Source organism: Acromyrmex echinatior, chromosome 18 (assembly GCF_024713525.1).
Source record: "Acromyrmex echinatior isolate Ae372 chromosome 18, ASM2471352v2, whole genome shotgun sequence".
NCBI classification, from domain to species: domain Eukaryota; kingdom Metazoa; phylum Arthropoda; class Insecta; order Hymenoptera; family Formicidae; genus Acromyrmex; species Acromyrmex echinatior.
In genome coordinates this window covers 6,007,427-6,028,718 of record NC_141869.1, presented here as the reverse complement: position 1 = coordinate 6,028,718, position 21,292 = coordinate 6,007,427, and the positions used below count along the sequence as shown (strand labels likewise).

The window sequence follows — 21,292 nt, the reverse complement described above, 5'->3', positions numbered from 1 at the left end:
TTCGTTTGACGAAAGTTCGTAGATCCTTTTCTGTCTGTTTGAAGTGGAGGAATTGCAGAAGAATGCGGCGATAACGAGATTATAACGATATATGGTTCAATTATGTTATGTATATTGCAGTTATGCGCCGGATGCTCAGAATTTCTATTTTCTTTTTTTTCACATTCAAATTATCGGTCAGAGTTTACGCCGCTCTCTAAATTGGACGTATGATCATAGAATTTTATTTGTCATTACTTATCGGATTGTGTAAATTATTGATTGAATTTAAACACTGGATATTATTGTCCTGCGTTATTCTTGGACCGAATCATTTTGTTGTGCATACATGATATATGTTGCAGAGATGTATGTATGTGTAAATACATTTCTTTTTTTTTTTATCAAAGCAATCGAGACAGAATCGCGTGCGCAAGTGTACACGGCCGCATTCTTCATCTCTCTTCCGAGGAAGGATGAAACGAAATTCTCGGAGGTATAAATTTATCATCGTCCGTGCGGAGCCATTTTTCCCTCCGAATACGCGAGGGGAGCATTTTTCTGCGATTTCTACCCTTTCACATATATAGCGAGAGAAGGAACTTCTCCGTCACAGCATAAACTGTCACTGCTGCTATTTATTCAGTGATTCAACAAGACTTGCTTAAATCTACTAAGATTAATATTATATTGATAATTATTTGTTGAATATTGTATAAATTTTTTCGTTGAAATTTTGTAATTCATTTAGTATTACAGCAAGATGATCTGCGATACGCTTCTGCGACAAACTCCAGAAATATCAGATGTTGTTGACGCAGCAAAAGTGCCTCGAGAACATGATATAATTATTCCGTAATATCGTAATTAAAATGACAAAATCGCAGAAGGTTATTTCTATCGAGCAGAATCGGCGTCTTCCTCGGCAAGTCTTTTTACTATCCGTAATATAACAACTAACGAAACTCACCGGCGACAGTGACAAATTCAGCCGTGTCGGCGATTTCTTTTTCTCCGTGCAGTTTCCCAAGTATGTATGTTGAGTAATGTTTCGAACACATTGTTTTTGCGCAGCAGCCGTGTATATATGTATGTACGTTGTAGGACGAGGCAGTAACCAAGCGGCGAACGATTCGTGGACTCGTATAATAACTTCCCGACTGCTTCCACACTCCGCCTGCTCGAGCGTACGCGTTTTACGGCTTACACCCTCGTGACCTAAAACTCCAAAAAAAAAATGGGAAAAACGAGGAAAGAAAGGAGGAACACATACAGACACTCTAGACGCGAGAGATAGGTAAAAATAGGTTTGCACAAAGAACTTCCACACACATACATGCATACATACACATACACACATGGTGGGTCGAGACTTTCATATTCGGCTGCGGTACGATTCCAGTGTTTCTCTGTTTCTAGTTGTTGAATGTATTAGAGATAAGACTCGATCACAGCAATAGAGCAAAACCCCATCCCTCCCACCCTTCCAGTTGTGTTTGTCATTTTCACAGTTCCGCGTGTAAGATCCGCTGACGCTAAATAGAGCTTTATCGCACGTTTCCCACCAAAGTGATTGTCGTTTCACGATATTGCGAAATCTTGAGAGTGAGAAGAGCGCATCTTGTAACAGAAAAGGAAAAGAAAGAAGAAAATGGAAAATTGTTTGATATCGTGACCGACAAGAGGGTTTCAGACAAAAACCTGACAAGTGCGATACAATATAGCAATTACGTTGATTGTGCGTGCCGGATTGTTGAGCTAATCAGCTTAGTCGCGAGCAATGAGCGCATTTCACATGAAGTCTCGAAGTTTCAGAATGCTGTATGATAAAGCATCAATTGTTTGGACGCCGATTATCCTGAATACTGAATCTTAGACTCTTAGACGGTATTCGCAAAAAAAAAATACAAGGAACAATTTTTACGTTACCATCGAATGGAACTTTCTTTTTTATATATTTTTTTATATTCATATGAAATATTTATATGAATTTTTTTATATTATATTATGATTTTTTTTACTTTTAATATCGTACCTTGTTTATGTTTTCTTCACATGGAAATTTTGTATGGATAATCAATAAGTTATATAGGTTCCCTCTCTCATTTTACATCTGGCTAATCGGCGTCTCGTGTACAGGATGCTTGATTTGATTTAAAAATATTTTGAAAAATACGAAAAGGAGAGACACAGTTATTTATTTTGAGAATTACAACAAGTTGGTCATCTCGATAAATACATCGTGTAAGCAAACATACACGATGCATTTATCAGTATTGTGCAAAACGAAATAAAACGGCCTTGATCCATCGGTCTCTCTTCGCGACTCTTCGATCGCTCCATTCCACAAAGTCTGCACCACCGTCAAGTATCAGCTCTCTCGATTTTTCGTCAGCAAGTACTTGCCATTATTACATTAGTTGCCATAGCCCCATACCGATGCGGTAGAGAAGCTAGATAGATTAAGAGCACACGAAAATTGTTGTGTGCAAACACACAGATTCGCAAAAAATCAGTAGAAGTACGTATAGTGTAAATATTAACTTGATCATTCTATATATATTATATATAAATATATATACATACCGTATTGATTGCACTATTATATAAAAAAAAAATATATTGTCGATTATAATTTTTATTTTTTTTATCCTTTATTGTTAGTTTACTTTATTGTTAGTTATCTTTTTTTTCCCCTCGGGACGAAATATGTTTGGTTTGCCGAATTGCGTTTACTTTTACATCTAGGGTAAACGGAGAAAACGTAAAAGGGGGATCGATCGTCTTTCGTACGATTAAATAAACGATACCACCAAATAATTACCTCGTGCAAGTAGATTTCGGCCGGTTAAATTTACAGAGCGTGACGTTTAACGCGAGCGAACGAAATTTACCGATTCGAGCAGCACGAAACGAAAGAGGAAAGGGAGAAAATGGGTAAAAAGGAAAATCGTACATCGTTCTTTTCCGCCATGAATTGTTCGTTTAAAACCGCGATTCCTCACGCATGATAATTATGCAGCGATTAAATAACGTACATTGATTACAGGACAACATATCCTGTCGCGACCGTGGCACGATTGTATTACACGCGGAAAATTTAAATTACGTTACATGTAATATCGCAGAACACACAAAACGACAATAAAAAATAGCAGCTTGATTCCTTGTCATTTATCTATTAAGATTGCACACGAATTGTTCAGTATTGCACGCGCGTGGTGGAATAAATAAATTACGCGCAATAAAGATGGGATATATTTCGTACAGCAGCGAATATAATTTTGTTTTAATTATTATTTTGCAGCATGTAATTTGTTTACTTTTTAAATAATTATTTACCGCATTGGAATTATCAGAAATAAATAAATTCGCCTTTTTAGAATTATCCTTGACTATATAGAAAAGTCAGCCTTCGATCGAGACAATGAATATATTTGCGATTAAAGATTATCGTTAAACTTCTCTGTAATTTGCGCAAGGGAAAAAGAGTAGATTGCACCAAAATGATCGTTTCGTCTCCTATTATTAACTGTCATGCAAGAAAGAAATTATTGCAACAAAAAGTAAAAGCGAGTGGTCGCTTTTTTTTTTTACAGTTTCGTGCTGATCAGAGAGATCGCGAGACCGTTGCAATTTTCGCGAGATCAAATATCGCTACTATCTGCACGCGAAAGTGATACCTGCGTGTTGTTTTTTTTTTTCCCCTCGACAACGGAGAGCCGCGATAGCCGTAAGGTTTATTTTTCCGTATCCGCGACATTGAGAGAATTGAACTCTGAGTTACACCCGGTATCAATCTCCGATAACGAGATGTGAAACGGGATCGCGATCGTATCGAATTTCAGAACGTAGATTGCGAGGGAGAAAAGAAAGGGTAGGTAGAAGTTGGGGAAATAGAAGAGACGAAGGATGATTTTTCGCTGATGCTGTACGATTCCGCGCGACTCCCCATAAAATGGCCTTAAAATAGTTGATGTTTGTAGTCACGGTTGCTAGCTCTCTGATTTTTGGCCGGACACTCTGGCTTTTCGAACGAATCTCCTGCAAACGGGATAAATCTCCGACTAACTGATCTAAATTTTTTTTTTAGAGACCTGGTTGAAGTGCACGCGTCGGTTTCTTCCGATTTCGAAAAAAATCCTTCGGCAGAGAGCCAGATCTTTTTTAGTGAGAAAGTAACAATTTGGACAAAGGTAATCGATCTCCGGAGGTAATTTCCGGCAGGAGGACCGTCGATCTTCAGCGGAACACCAGTCGAAAGGTGGCAACGTGTGTTTAGTTAGTGTGTGTATATATATATATATGTATATATATATATATATATATATATATATATATATATATATATATATACACGCACACACGAGAAACATTGTAACCAAAGACATGGAGCATGGACTGCGCCAGCCGTGTATAAAATTAATCAACAAAAATGAAAGAAATAGGTCGCGAAGACAGCTGCTCTCTGTTTCTTTCTATTCAACCAATCACAATATCGTAGAAAGAGAAGGGGATTGGTCGTCCTCACGCTCTCTCTCTCCCATTTTTATTGACCACATTTGATATACTATTTAGATACGAATGGTGCAGTCCATGTTCGGTGTCTTTGATTGTAACCGTTAAATAAATGCACCCTTGTGCGATAGATAGCGAAGCATAGAAATTTGTTTTTAAAACTACGCCAATTTCAACGTAAATCAAAATCATGAACGCACGCACACCCTCGCGACCGATAATTAAAGATTGCATTAAAGGATCAAAATTTTTCGCAAAATCCTTTCGCATTTCAACGTTGAACGCACCCAGCGCGGTTCTATGATTTCTTTTCCGTTAATCTTGCTAATTAAATAATCCTAATCAATGTACAGTTGCGAAGACTCAGCGATTAATTAATAAGATTCAATTCACGAATTTAAATTCTGGCACTGTATTATGACGAGCCGGATTATGATTTATGAGAACCTAATTGCACGCGAGGGATGCGTACAAAGTGTAATGAAAAAAAAAACTCTGTTCTTCCAAGCGAGATGGAAGTTTCTATTTTTCACGAATCACCGGTCATGAAAACATCGAGAATTGGAACTGGTTTAATTTTGATAAGAATTCACGAAGAATTTCGAAATAAATTTGTGTAAAATTTATTTTAAAATATGAACTTAAAGTATATACAGAAAAAATAATTTTTAAGTATCTAAAAATTTATAGATTTATAATTCTAAGCAGAATCATATAAGATTCGTAATTTGTTCTCGTAAGACGTATGATTTGTAAATGTCTACAATTTCTTGTAAATCTTACAAGGGCTAGCGAGAAACTGTAAAGATATTACATAAAGTTATAAGTAACTTGTAAGTTCTTATAAGTTTTGCGAGAACATATTACGAGCCTTACGATATTCTGTTTAGAATTTCAACATTAAGTAGATACAAATTTGAAAACAATCTTGTTGAATTATTAAAATAATTATTAGAGGAAAGTGAAACATAATGAACAATGTTACAATAAAATGTTGACATTCCAACAAATCAGTTTGAGCGTTCCATATAATTTCTGTAATCCAACAAAATCAGTATTCAGTTAAATTTTTAGATACTTTAGCAAAACCGTTCTTTTCGTGAACAAATTTCGAGAACAGACGCCGTAGGGACGTAAAAGTTATGCATTTACGATGTGTGCGATGAAATGACGATGATTGACGTTAAAATAATCTATTCTTCCGTAGCGCGGAAAAATTAAATTCGTCGAAATTCTACCGCTTTCTCGTTTCCCGCAAAGTGTACAATATTCAAAAACTGTAAATATGCGTGCGTGTTGCTGGGGTAATCTTTATGAGGGTTAAATCGAGCGGGCAGTACAGCGTGCCTTTCCGCCACCCCTGAAGGATAATCTTTCAAGATAAACCCTTCAACCCTTAACCGGTGGTGTACCTTTTTACATGTAAAGTATTTTTATGTGAAGGGATCATAAATTATCATGTTGAAGCTAATAATTTACGACAGACACGATAATAATGGGATAATTGAGTAATGGGTAGATCGAGATCGATATCAGAATTTCTTAATATTTTATACAAGACCGTGACTGTATTCTACGCTTCCGGTTAAGGCTCACAAAGCCTTTATTCATATCTTCGTAAAGCTTGTACGAAAAAAGGAAGAAAGGCAGAAACTGTTATCATCACTTTCACGCTTATTATATTGTAAGGACGAAGGGGAGGGACTATTGTCACCACTCTCGCATTTATTACGTCGTAAGCGAGCGAGCGAAGGCTCCGCGATGGAACGAATATAAATTCAACGATAATTTAATCGAGCTCAGCGCAGTGCCAATTCGTTTAACCCTCCGATGCATTTTCAGCACGTCGGAGATAACCCCCGGTGCATCATAATTTTCTTCCCTTTTCTTCTTTTTTTTTTCCCCTTCATCGAACGCGCATTATAAATATTCACCGTTCCGTTCATCAGGATTTTTTAAAATGTAAAAATCCAGTTCAATACTTTGGGAGCAAATGCGCGCCAATTGGATTTTTCCGGAGGAAAAATATTGGCTCCAAAAGTTTGCCTAAAAATCTGCCAGTGAAAAGGGCAGGAGGGCGCAAAAATCTGGAACATCCCGTGTAACATTTCCTCCTTTTTATTCGCGGGTCGTCGAGTCTCCTGCTTCCAAGGTATTAAGCTATTCGGGACTTTTCGCTATATCGCGTTTCAGATACGGTTCAACGTCGCGGACAATACGGGACTTTGGGCGTTCAACCCCTATCCTGTCCGAGTTACGGCATCGCCATCGTCGCGAAAGCCTCCTTCCACCGATGAAAATTATATTAGCCCGGAAACTTTGACTTCGCAGCGCGTCAGAGGGGTTAAGACGAAGCCATAATCCAACCGTAATATCTAGCGCGAATTTCACCCGCAGAATCCGCGTTCGATGTAATCCTCCATGCGCGCTAATCTCCCTTTGTTTCCGCTAAAGACTCCATCGCTCCGAACTTGGTGAACTGGTGCGGCGGCGACGAGGTACGAACGCGCACGATTATTACGTGCCGGTTGCGCCGCAACGTTGATTAATCGACCGTCCAAGTATTTTTCATTCCCTCCCGTTACAATACAAGGCTATGATCTGGAATGAGGCAGCTAAAATCGCTAATCGGAGTCAGTTAGCTCTGGATTGACCGTTCGCACCCGCGATCAATTAATAACGCTCTTTGTGATTAATTATGTATCCCATATTGCTTCGCGTGCGTGTTATATGTGTAAAGGTACTTACTCTCAAATCAGTCATCTTTTGTCTACGCGGATCTTTTGGCCGGCTCGAAATGGAATTTAGACTCCTGACCGCTATGGATTTTTAAAAAACACAATAAAAATTCTTACAAAAGATGTTAAATAGAAATATTTTTTAATAAAACAATATTTGTTAGAGTACACTTGAAAAAAAATATATATATACACGAAAACTCCTCTTTTATTTCGAAATAGAATGAAATTATATTTATTCGACTGTTGTCATGTAACTTGTTTCATTTTCTAGTTAGGCATAATTTGATTATAAATATATGGTTATTTATTGATTACTAGAATACAAGGGGAATATTTTCGGTATATTTTACAAATCTGTTCTATCGATTGTTTTATTTAAAAATTATATTTTTATTTTGATATCATTTGCAAGAATTTTCAATAGCTATACCTACATTTTTCTCACGTTACAATTCAAGGCTGCAATGAGTAGGCAGAAGAAGTCTTAAAGAAAATGTCTTCATTTATCGCTAAGTTTACGAACAGAAGGTGATTTTATTAAAGGATGTGTATGTAATTTCTGAGAAATCGTTAGAGGCGGTTAGGTATGATCGACGTATTTAACGTTTAAGGTAGTTAACTATTGGTCGCCATTTCTCGCTTTTGCTATCTTTGTCGCAGGTAGAAACACTAGAGACGTCATTCTGCATGAAGCATAATTCTCAGTCTAGGGGACGAATTGTTAACGAGAGTTAGTTGGTCAGTCGGTCATGCGCGGTTAACAAAGTTTTCTTTATTCATCCATGTTATGGATGTATCTACTATGTGACTATAAACCAGGACAGCTCGAGACTCAGAATAACTTCATTAGGGCTGCACACGGCCCTCATAGCCACTTGGAACGTTAGTCAATTATTAAACTACGGTCTACTAACGTGGCGCTCGCTGTTTATTTCGCATAGGATAATTCTTAATTCTCCGTATTTCATGAAAATGCAATCATCTACCAAAATATACCTTTTTTGAAATAGAAGAATTTTATAAAAAGAAATTGGCCGAAGTATGTATATACATATATATAAAATTTATTAACGACTGCAAGCTGAAAAAGTTTTTAGTATAAAAAGTTCCTTTGTTGTATTGCGACCGTCAAATTAACTCAATTTTTAATTAACTGTAAAATTAAATAATTATTAAAATTAAGATTTCATAAGCGGCAAATGCGATACGTGATAAAGAAGGAAAGAGAAAGAAACTCTTTTAATATATTCTGTAAGAGAATCCCGTAGACTTAGACTTATTTTGTTTTCTCATGCCTCTGCAATATATATCGCTGTTTGTAAAGCATCTTTGCACGCTTCTGGAATAGCACGTTTTTATCGATCATCCCGTAGATACGATCTAAACTGTTAATTAACCAAGACTGCCGGGGTGCGATCGATCCTAAGCTGCTTTTCTACCTAGAGGAAAACCCAAAGTGCTAAAGCGCAAAGCGTTTCCGGTTTGGGATTGAGACGAAGCGCCATGAACTCTTCGAATAGCACCGGGAATTGATTGTAACACCCTAGTCTCTCCCGCGTGCATAAATAAATCGGTGCGCGCAAAAAGTTTCAACCTTGATCTGATTCCTATAGAATGTAGAGATTCTAATATTCACACGCGAAATACCCTTACTCGCGATTTACACTTGGAAAGATTTCGAAGCGAAGGGGAAGTAAAAATCAAAAGCGGGAAGAAATCGACATGACAGTTTCCACGATTTCGCTTACACAAGAAAAATAAAACAGACAAAAATACTCTTCTTTCTCATCGTATAAGAAAACAGACAAAAATACCTCTTCTTTCTCATCGATTGTACGAGATACGACAAATTTGGTCATTGGTCACTAGAATTTTATTAAAGATTAGTGCATATTAAAAATATAGTATACTGCTGTATATAAAATTAGCAAAGTTATAAATGTAAAAGCACATAAATATTTAAACCGATTAAGTACCCAATAATAATATTGTCACGTTTATTTAATAGAGCACAAATGTATTATTTTATTATCAAAATTGATTAAATTATGCCATCACATATAGATATTTTATATAAAGCAGCCTTTAATGTGCACTAATCCAGTCTACTACGAGTGATCGAATTCAACAGAATAAACCCACAGATTTCGGATTAAACCCTTTCGGAGAAGATGATTTTAGATTTGCTTTTTATAGCTAATAGTACACCTTTGCTTAAAATAAAATGCAACCTTGTCCAAAAATATTAGGCACCTTATTTATCATTTTATAAAGTTTTAGTTGAAAAATTGATTTGTGATACTTGCTGCAAAGTGTTCAAGAATTTTAACTGTGTAATGCCGATAATTAATAGGTGATAATACAAATAAAAAAAGAGTTCCAAATAAATATGATGGATTACAGGCGCCTAATATTTTTGTATGTTTGAAATTTGACGCAGAGGAGAAAAAAAAATTGTAGCGCAGTCTAGTATAGCAGTCTAGTATAGTAAAAAAATAAACCTTTTTTTTGCGCGAGCCGATTTGTACAAAAGGCCTACTTGAAATATCTCCTCGAGCGAGCATTCGAACTCTCGACATTACGATTACTGGGTCGTCGTCATGCGACGGAAATGCATCAAGCGAATCGATGCGAGAGAATCGCTCACGCTGATCGCTCACGACGGGAGGACCGTCGGAGTGTACAGTACAATACGTACGTGTAAGGCTAGGGTTAAGAAGTAACGCGATTAATGTTTCACTCCCGGCCCGATGCAGTCGCTCCCGTTCGCTGCACAAAGTGCTGCATGAGGTACGCTTTCGCGTCCCTTTGGAGAACCGAGCGCTTTAAAGGGACGCCGATGGGGCTGACGTGAGCGCGGCTGACGGCTTAGAGCGCGCCTCGCGTCGGGGGTGTCAATATTTTCTCGTGCAGTGCACCGAATCTCGCACAACACCTAAATCATACATTTTGAGAGAGTATTTAGGAAATAGACGGAATATTTAGGGCGGAAACAGACGATCGATTTTGTCACACGCGCTGCCTTCATAATTCCGAACGTGAGGGAAGATAATTCCCATGTTTAATTATCTGTCATTTGTTTTTTTTTTTTTAAATCCCTCTTGTTTTTACGCCTCATATATTTTGCGAGAGCATTTAGGAAATAAATAGACGGTGTATTTAGAATGGAAACTGACGATCAATCTTGTCGCACACACTGCCTTAATAATTTCGAGTGTGAGAGGAAATAATTCACATGTTTAATTATCTGCGTTTTTTTTTTTTTTTAATTTCTTTAGATTCATTTTGTTTTTACGCTCCGTATTTTTCTCATGTAATTTCCACGCGCTCCGCAGAAGGTATGCGATGAACGACAAAAATGATCATTATATATATGTACATTGGACTGATTGCCGCATATGTCGCATTTATTTAAAATAACAATTAATCATTATCGATCCCTTCACCTCTACTCTACGCAATAATTTTTCACGAAAATAGTTGAAATAACGATCCCTGGGATACAACGCGAACCATTAAACGGAGTTAATTAACCATGGCTCGCGACATAAAAGCTGACTGTATCAACGTCACTTTACGCTCGGCTAATAGAATTACCTATCTCTGCTCGCGCGTTACAGTTAACGTCTGCGAGAGGAGGCGGAAAAGTCGTAAAGTCGGTCACAAAGGGTGTTTAAAGGCGCGTTGAAAAACCTTGACCTTTTCGCCATAAATCACTTTCGAGCGCGAGTCGCGCGGTCTTGCGCGGGTCCGACGCGCGATATACGGCGGTGTCGCTAAATTAGCTCATTTCAGGGCGCCTAATGACGCGTACGCTCGCAAAGAGGGATGGAGAAAAGAGGGTTCGGGCAAACGGCCAACCGACCTCCATTCACCCTTCGGCCTTTCCCGGTCGGTGGCGGCGGAAACTCTTAGAAACGCGACTTCGGGTCGGGTCCTGAATGGGGGCGGTTCGCGTGATCGGACCGAGACGCACCACGGCCGCTCGTGGGTTCGTGTACCACAATAAACGGGAAGAAAAAAAAAACCGCACGAATTACCATGTGTCTCGCATACCACTATACTCTTAACGACAGCATCGATAACGCTCTAAACGATAAGTACCTAAACGACACACCGTTTAAGCCGTATCCAACCCGTAAATCTCAACTCTAGCTGCACCAAGTGCCATAGTCCATAGGTACACGATTATGATTACATAGAACTCGATATAGCGTCAGCAGCTGATCACGAGCGAGAGAGAGAGAGAGAACGAGCGAGCGAGCGAGAGAGAGAACGAGCGAGCGAGCGAGAGAGAAAAAGAGAGGGAGAGAGAAACAATTAATACTAATTGAACAATTGGTTCTATACTATTATCGTGACTGCACGCGGAGTGAAAGGAAGAAGAACTGAAAGTGCGAGAGCGTGAGTGAATGAAAGGAAGGTGGCGGGACGACGGTAAGCAGGAGTTTACGTTTTGCGGTCGCGACATGTGACCCACGTGACTCGAGATCTGGCGAACCCGTGGAACCGGATAGCGCTCTCGAGCGTTTACAGACACACCAATATATACGACAATATACACGTTGAGATTGATTGATTTCCGGTCCGCCTGTCGCCTCGGTTACTCTGCACCACATTCCCCCCTGGGTACATGGCATCCGTTACTGTACATTACACGCCGGCTTATTTTTCGACGCCGTTAGTCTGCGATTAGATTTGCCGCTTCCACCCCCCGATCCCCTGTAACTTGCGAGCTACCTTAAGTATAGCGGTGCGTAAAGTTGATGAGAGAAAAGAAGAAGAAGAAGAAGAAGAAGAAGAATGTGAGAGAGAGAGAGAGAGAATGTATGAGTGTGTGAGAGTGTGTGTAAGAGAGAAAAGCGTGAAATAAGGAATTTTGTGGATGGGACGAGACGATGGTGCGTGACATCTTTGCAAGAGACATTATCGAACACTTGGAACTGTAGTAACAAATTGCAATTGTATGTTGTAAACATTACTATTTCAAATATAATGCTATTATTAACAGAATATACGTGTGTGGTTTTGTGGAGTGGTGGTCGACCACGCGTCCGTTCTCATTTCACGTCGACAAGTTACCTAAAATCCATATCACGTGAAAAAAAAAAAAAGAAAAAGAGAAAAAAGGACCGAACTCGCTGATGCTCGCCGATAGAATGTTGCGACCAAATGTGACGTTTCCCGGTTCGTACAGCAGCATCGATTTTTAACAGACGTCCCTTTTAAAACTTGACTGACGTCGAGACGAGCGAGAATGAAATCTTTTTGATCTTTTTGGCGTTACATCTCTTTCCGTTTTCCCGTTTTGAAACGACACTCGAATATTCTTAGATCTCCGCCCGTTTGAGGGAAGGATATAGCCGAGATAAATGGTTATATCCGACGGTCCGATCGTGGCGCACCACGAATATTTTATTCCATTTAAAGCGATGACTCGTTTCCGATAAATATATCGACGCATCAATTCTCTTTGAGTTATTAACGATCGGAATTACTCTCTCGGATTCCTCTCGAAATAAGCTTAACTTAATAAAATCTTTAATTTGATTTCCAGCAGACTTCGCCTTAATACAATTTTAATTTTCAAGCTTCATCTACAGGGGACATTCAAAGTTAAACGTTAAAAATTTGCAGTAAATTACAGTCTTTGCAATCTTAGCTCGGAAAAATGCAATTTCGAATTTTTTATTAAGATCAAGACTTTTACGGCTGTCTTTCTAAAGGTGATGTTCTGGAACACTTTGCTCACGTCAATTTAACATTCTCCCTCTCCCCTCCTTCTCTTCTCTCTTTTCTATCCATTTAATCCTTTACAAAAACTATTCAATTTGTAGCCTTATTAAAATAGTTAATTATATCGCGTATTACACGAGTGAGATAAATGTCAACAAAAATGAATTCATCGACCGGAATGAGGAAAATATAAACCATCAATATCTCGCAGGATTATAACGATTGACGTAGACGGTAGAATTTATTCTTTACCGGGAAATACGTGGCTTGCATGTCACATGTATAAATAGGTACGCGTACGCTAATTTTATTCGTTGTAATAAAGATTTACGCCATTTTTACGTCAGGCAATGTGCCACGCTTGGGGCTATACTTTTATTTTAGGAACGTATATTTTTATATTACTGACTTTGCGAATAGCAGTCATAAGGGAAGAGACAGAGAGACAGACAGGCAGACAGACAGAGAGAGAGAGAGGAGAGAATATAATTTATACACTCTATTTAAAACTCTTCAAAGATTAAAGGTAATCTACGTTTGAAATGAAAAATGATTGAAAAGGACGTCTTTATCCGGCAGGTATTTTTTTTAAATATGAATGAATGAACGAGTTAAATAATAAAACGTCAGGTTTTAATAGAAATACGAGCAAATAATACTGACCATTTATTAAAAACATTGACGAGAGAGTTATGAAAATACCAACCCGATAAATACAAACGTTATTCAAATAATATACCCTCGTCGTGTCTCTGCTTTCCCTTTGTTGACGACAGCGAATGAATTTCAAAATATTTCACTGCATCGAAAACAGTAAAAAATGAATGCCATGTACAATGCATCTATACAGAATATCCCGAGTATTATATAGCCTCATTTCTCCTTTCACGCGATCGATTCTCTCTTTTTGAGAGACAGAATCCTCCACCCCTCCCGATTTCATCGAAATCGCGCTCATCGTCATGCAGTAATTATCGGAATTGTAAAGAGTAGCGAGGGATGAAATAGCTTCTTGCGGACGTCTCGTTAGACGCTCGTAAAACAACGCGAGCAATGATAAACGTGCGGGCGTATGCCTCTGAGGATCTCCGAGCATTTTTAATTACACCTAAACGCGTAACGAGGTGCCGGCGCGGCGCGGCGCGGCGCGCCGGTGAAAAATTCTCGACCCATATCTACGATGCCGTTTCACCGTTGCGTGGGCGACGTACCGCCGTACCGGCACATATAGAGGAGAAACACTAAAAATAACGGGGCGCGAGTGTAAAGGCCGCACTCGAGGCACGCAAAGGTCGATTACGGGCGGAACGAGCGGCGAGTATCCAGGCATCAAATCCTTCTGCATAATTCCATGCCGTGCCGCCGTCATTCATCGAAGTATAACTCGTCGGAACTTGGGGATCCTAAAGACGTCGTCCGTATGTTTTTATCAATTATTTTCCAAATAAATATTCTCCTAACTGCCTTTACAGATTAAAAAAATTCTTTTCCACACACAATTAAAGTACGAACGCTAGTATAGTCCAAACCGATCGATTTTATATACGAAAAAATTATTAGAAAATTATATTTCAGTAATCAAATTAAGTACTTGAGCTGTTGTAGAGCCTCGTTATTTGTCTTCCGTTATTAATTTATGTTAATATAAATATAAGTACCTTCGTAAATAAGTTCAAACGAACGCTTCGACTCTTACAGCGATCTCCTTCAGTGAATATAAAATATAAATTAAAATTACGATCATAAAAACTTAATTACGATTCATTAATTATTTCGGAACACGAGCTACATTGAGTCTCTCTTTATGTATTCTTAGATCTCTAGATTATAAATTTCAAAATTTGGCCTTATTATCAATGCATAGCTTGTCAACTCCAGAATATATGATTATTATATGTGCAGATAATATATATCTATTGATATACATTGAAAAGCATTATTTATCCAGACGTATCGCAATAAATTAATGCTCTTTTAATTATATTTTGTATTTTTTATAATTTATAATTTGTTTAAATTCTAAAAATTAATAAATTTGTTCTCAATTCTCAAGCTTATCAATTTAAAAATTTAATTTATTTTAAACGTATCAATTTATTTGTAATGTAATCTTCTTCGTTAAGCTTTCGAGCAATAACAACTGAGAAATGATTACGTTACAAACTTTATACGTTTGGCAGGGGTAACCTTTTTTAGATAGAAAAGTACAGTTTTGTTATCGGCTTCTGGCATCAACTCGTAACAATATTTGCTTCATATACAAGGTTGTATTTATATTTTGTACGTATAAAAGTCTTATCTAGTATGTATAAAGGTCTGTTTTTTTCCTTCATTAGACTACACTAGAATTATCTTTCTCACTTTAGCAAAATATCATATACGTATCTCACTTTAAGCTCCAAACAGTCTATACAGTGTTCAGTCATAGAAAAAACAGACCATTTGGTTCGAACTAGGTATTAGGGATTACATGAACAAGCAATACCGAGTTCTAAAAATTATAATAATAAATATCTAATAAAAAATTAATAGTAGTTTAGTAAGAAAATTTGTACGTATGTGTGCGATATTGATGTAGCATAAACTTTTACATAACGCATAAGAGAATCAACCAAAGTTCTCTTTTCTGTGAAATGGAAGGAAAGGAAGGATTCTAATTGATTGATTCTTTCATGCGTTAAGCGATGTCTATAATGAGATTTAAAAATATAAAAATTCAGCTTTGAACATTAAGCCGTAAAAAATTAATCAATCATAATTAATTGTTTTTCTCATATTCGATTGTGATTGATCAATTTCTTAAGGCTTAAAACTTAAGTTTTACGTCGCTTTATGCGAAAGTCTGCACCGCAATCTTAATGTGTAGTAATGTGTCAATGACGTGTAAATCCTATATGTACAAGTCTTATGGAATTGGTAAAACAAATGACCTTAGGATCCCTTTAAACGGCTGTCTGTGGCTGGCCGTTTCCTTACGGAACGCATAACGTATCGGATGGAATAAAACCCCGTTTTCCTCTCGTTTTCAAATAACGCGGAATAAAATAAATGGAGAGAACTTCCTGGCACGGAGACACGACCTACATAATATAGGCCTGTGAAAAATCGAGAGAAACTGTTTGTACTCGCGCTTTGATCTTGCAATGATTAATATTTAGATAGCGGGATTAATATACATCTCGATATTTACCAAGCATTTATTAGACGTTTATTGATGCATCGTTATTGAATATTGATTCAACTACGGGAGGAGAAGGGTTGATTCATTTACTCAATCATACCTAAAAAACCTGAAGAAAGCAAGACGCGTAGACGGGTTTAATTAAACTGCTCCTCTTAAAAGCATTCCAAATATAAAGATGATATCAAGACTAATCAGCATTGATCATTAATACACGATAATAACAGAATTGTGTTCTAACGCTACACACGCGGCCGATTCGATTACCGTAGGACGATCATCATCGGTAAAGTGATTGCTTGTTGTCAAAGTGGCTTGTCGCTTAAAGTACGCCTGTCCATCCAACTCGTCTGCGTTTCTCGCGACGACCTGAAATTGCGGTATAAATTGCCGCATAGAAAGAAGGAAAGAGAGAACGCGGGGTGAGTGCGCGAAAGAAGGGGGAGAACGAAAGCGGCGCTTATATGCTCGAATTCAATTACACATGAATGGCCGGCAGGCATGAATATTTTCGCAACGACGTTGCAGACAGGGCTCGTCTTGGGCCGAGCGCGGCGGCATAGCAGCGGCGATGAATCCGATCGATCGGCCCCAGTCACGCTGACCGACCTGCCGTGTTGCCCTCGCGATTTCGATCTATCGAGTGCGGATATCCGCAGCGCGCAAAATTGCGGCCCGCTCGTAATTACGTCGCCCTTTCGCCGATCGGCCGTATCTTCGTGAAACATTCACGCGTGTTTCCCTCCCCCTCAGCCGCCTATCCCTGAATCCGGTTGTCGCATGAAAAAGAGATCAGCACAATGCGCATCATTATATGCGGATAGAAGCGGCGCGCGATCGATCCGTGCGGTAATTTTGCGAAAAGAAGCGTGCCAAGGGTGGCCGCGCGTTCCCGTTCGAAACGAATGAACGAGTCGCCGCGCGTTTCCGTCACCCCCGCATCGCTGAATTCATCGTGGTCGTTGATTCCTTTCTATTTGACACTCTTTCGTTTCCTCCCTCTTCCCTTCCCCGTCTCTTTTCTGCTTTTGCCTTATCATATTCCATTTTATTCCGCGCCATACCGTATAATTTAATTTAACTTCATTTAATTTAGCCTCATTTCGCATTGCCCTATCCTATTCCATTTTACCTAATTCTGTTTCATTTCGGCTCTCATCCACCACTCCCTCCCCACTCCGCTTTATTTTAATTGATTTTATTTTGGCCTGTTTCGTCCGGCTTTATTCGGGATCCGCGTTTGATTTGAATGTGTTTTATTTTATTTCCACCTGCACCGTCGATGAGGGAGAAAGGGAGAAAGAGAATCACTATCCTCTCGGCATTATTATATTCGAGTACAATAAAACGTCGATTATTGCATACGACAATTAAATTAGTTACATTTTTACGGTTGCACGTCGATTGCACGTCGTTTTTGCGTTTCCACGCGCGTCGCGGATCGACGAAGCTTCCCTGCCATTTAACAACGTTAATTTGTGCAAACGCAATCGTCGTTTAATTCATCTACATATCGCGCAATTATTCAGGAATTCTTTTTCTCTCTTCCACCCCTCCCTCTCTCTCTCTCTCTCTCTCTCTCTCTCTCTCTCTCTCTTCTTCTCCCCCTTCCCCTCTCTCTCTTTCTCCGCAGTTTACATCCGACAACGGAGTGACAGTTTCGAAAAGATCGGGTCTTGCATTCGACACTTCTGGATGCGGGTGGCGACGGCGTTAACGATCGCCCTGCGGAAACGCCCAAAGGCGATGGGAGCCGCGTTTCGAATCTAACGCGCACGTACGCACGTACGCACGCACGCACGCATGCACGCACGCATGCACGCATGCTGGCACGCACGCGACACCCCGCCGCTTTTCGGTTGACACGCGCATCGTTATGCATACCGTAACGCCGAACACCGTAGGAGCCTGTCGAAGTGGGGCTGGGTAACAAGTCAATTCGCCGACGACTTCGTCACCCGGCGCCGCGCCGCGCCGCGCCGCTGTCCGTCAGGAAGGCGAGAAGATAGCGGCGCTATAATTCCACATTCTCTTGTTCCCCCGGCCTCATTGTCGTTAGTCAATCGAAATCGTAGGAGGCGAAGTTTAACGGGAAGAGGGAAGGGGACGTCTGTCAGCGTTTTATTTTAATCGACCGGCTAATTGCCGAGTTTTCAATATCAATTTTCGAAGGGATTAAGAAGCGACGAGCTGTATTTGCACGAGATTTTCACGGGTGTGGGTACTAACCGTGAAATTAATATTGTCAACTATGTCCGCTTAATGCGAGATAAATATTGACGCAATTAATTAATATTAATCATTTTCGTTTCGATGTACTTTCGCTTATTGAATATTTAATTCGTCAAATTAATATGATTGTGCTAGGAAGGGAGTAAATTTAATAGGTTCCGGTTCTTTACGGTTGAAAAAATATCCATCTTTACGTTAAAAAAATATGTATTTTCTTTTTTATGATAGAAACAAATTGTTTGAAAATGAATAAATTGTCATCTTCAGAATATCTTCGACTTTTATGTCTTTATAGTTTCATTTTACGAAAAAATTAAAAGCTTAAAAAATTTAAATTAAATTTCTTTTCTAGCTTAATTATATTATCTTAATAAATTATACTAATAAACTCTGTAAAGAAAAGACAGGGCATGCTAATTTATATATACATATATCTTGGAGTAGTTGGAATCTTTTCAAGTATCATAAATGCTCTATAATGTGATAAAAAAAAATCCTCGATCCCTCCCGTATTTCTTGAATGTAACTTTCCCCCGTATTCAAATTCCTAAGTAGGACAGAATGTAAAATAATGATGACCTTATTGATATAGAAGATAAGCGCCACTCGACAGTTTGAAGGACCACCCTTCACAGACGAATATTGAGCCATCCCTGCCGGATTTCTCCCCTAACGTCTGCTCGCGACGTAGCTTCACAAAGAAAGTCGCAAACCTTCGCATCACGCTTTCTTACCCTTAAAACGTCGTAAATGATTTCCTTCCGGAATAATCTCTAATTCCTATACACCACAGTTACTGTTATAACGGCGAACCGATATAATTAATTACTGCTAATTAAAATTATTCATTTATATGTGTCACACGTTCTATTATATCTCATTAAAAATATGTCAAATATCGACTTCCCTAATATTTAATCCTTGGTGACTTTAATTTAATAATATTAAACTTGAATATTGATTTATTATCTGAAAGCATAGATTAATTAATTATTAAATATGTAGAGCTTAATATATTATTTAATATTTTTAAGTGCATAACATGATTAACTATTATCCATGTACAGAAAAATATTGTTTTATTGTTAAGAAAAATAATTACTCAATTTTCCTTCCTTTTAAGAAACTTTCATCTTTAACAAAGAATATTTTCTTGATAATAATCTTAAAATATAGTTATTGCAATTTTAGATAAAAATCATTATTATGTGCTCAAAACAAGAATCTATTTTCTTTTAAAGAATATTATAAGATGGATCGAAGAAGCAACTTTATATGTGTATATAATAAGCAAATCGAATTTATTTTTAATTTAATAATCTCTCTTCATTGAAATATATTAAACTAATTAAGATTCGCGAAATATATTTTGAATAAATAACGTTTGTAATAAATTTATGATAATTTGCGCATATATAGACTTTTGAAATACTTCAAGCAATTATTACTTGTGTTTAGTAAGTATTTTTCTGTGTGTATGTGTAATCTCTGTTTGTGAAGTTGCAGAAAAATATTTTTCCATAATAGTCTGATACATAATTTAGTTTGAATTAAATCAAAAATCAGGTCACATCACAGAAATAATAAAAAACTCGCATATTAACATTTATCGCGGATCCGAAAATCTAATTTTTATAAACACTCAAAGACACATATATATTTTATTGACTTGTTATTTAAAGTTTTCGTGAGCTATCCTCTCGGTAAGCTAAACTGAAAATCAGTTATATTGTACATATAATGAGGAGCATCGAATTAGGACAATTTGCAAAAATATATGATATATTCTTAAAGAACGTTGCAAGTATAGATTAATAAAGAATTTTCTTGTCGAACAAAATTATTTGAAATGACAAGTATTTATCCTTAATCGTTCTCGTTCTAAAACGAATCAAAAACTAAAAACGAATCAAATGTTCGAATATTTATTTTTGCGATATTCCTCGAGGACTTGTTTAACGGGGATGTCGAGATGTCGAAATGTCAAAATGTCGAGATGTCGGGAATAAATAGATTTACTTTACAGGTTGAATAATTTTATAACAAAAATGACACATTTTGCTTTCATGTCAATTAAATCGTTCAAATTTGTCACCTTGTAATTTTCTCGCAAACGACATCGTTCCACAAGTAGCAGTTTAACACAAACGGCAAACGGAAATTCTCTCGTTGGCGAAAAAACCGTAATAGTGCGGGTAGGTGTCACGTTTACATGTGACTCGCAACTCGAATTGCCGTAGGACGAGAGCAGAAATTTTTCCCGTTTGCTCGTGCGTTTGTTCGCTCGCTCGTGAGGCGAGCAGGTGTCGTATTATACGCCCCTGTGTCTATCGCCCACCCCTAAAGCATCGTGACTTCGCTCAGTAAGGGCGAGACTATTACTACGCAGGGCTGAATTGGATAGGCGCAAAAAAAGCCCCGGCTTCCAGGACATTAGATGATCGCACTCGTTATTTTTTTTTCCGGTCGGAGTTTCTCCTCTCCACTGTATTATCTTGGCCCACCGCTTCGTATCCCCGCGGATACCACATAAGACAGATGGTCTGGTCATTTTGCGTGAACCACTAAATACAGGGTGTGTCCTATCGATAACGGAGAACGTAAATACGGGAAACGCGCGATAACCATTCATTTCTCTCGACTCTCGACGCAACTCTTGAAACTGTCTATTTGAAGAAGAATTCGATTTTCGAGTTTGCCAAAGTTAACGGGCCACAACGTTTTGCGCATCTCCTGCGGTAGATCTTGCACACGGAGCTTGCAACTTTCGTATTGAACTTTAGAAAGTCATTTAATAATTAATTTCTAATTAATTTTGAGACATTTGCTAATTGACTACCTACTTCAGCCAAAACCTTTTTCAGAGGAGACGACTGACCTTAGAACTTTCAATTAAACACTCTTG

The 21,292-nt window shown here is 38.2% G+C and overlaps 1 protein-coding gene across 1 annotated transcript in view; it reads left to right on the top strand.

Annotated features, from left to right (window-relative positions):
* Window positions 1-12,377: 12,377 nt before the first annotated feature.
* Window positions 12,378-21,292, top strand: part of side-III (sidestep III) — a 32,416-nt gene continuing 23,501 nt past the window's right edge. The window contains exon 1 of the mRNA XM_011053996.2: window positions 12,378-14,392. Within this exon, the coding sequence (XP_011052298.1) occupies window positions 14,326-14,392 (67 nt within the window). The 5' untranslated portion in view covers window positions 12,378-14,325. The remainder of the gene's footprint in view (window positions 14,393-21,292) is intronic.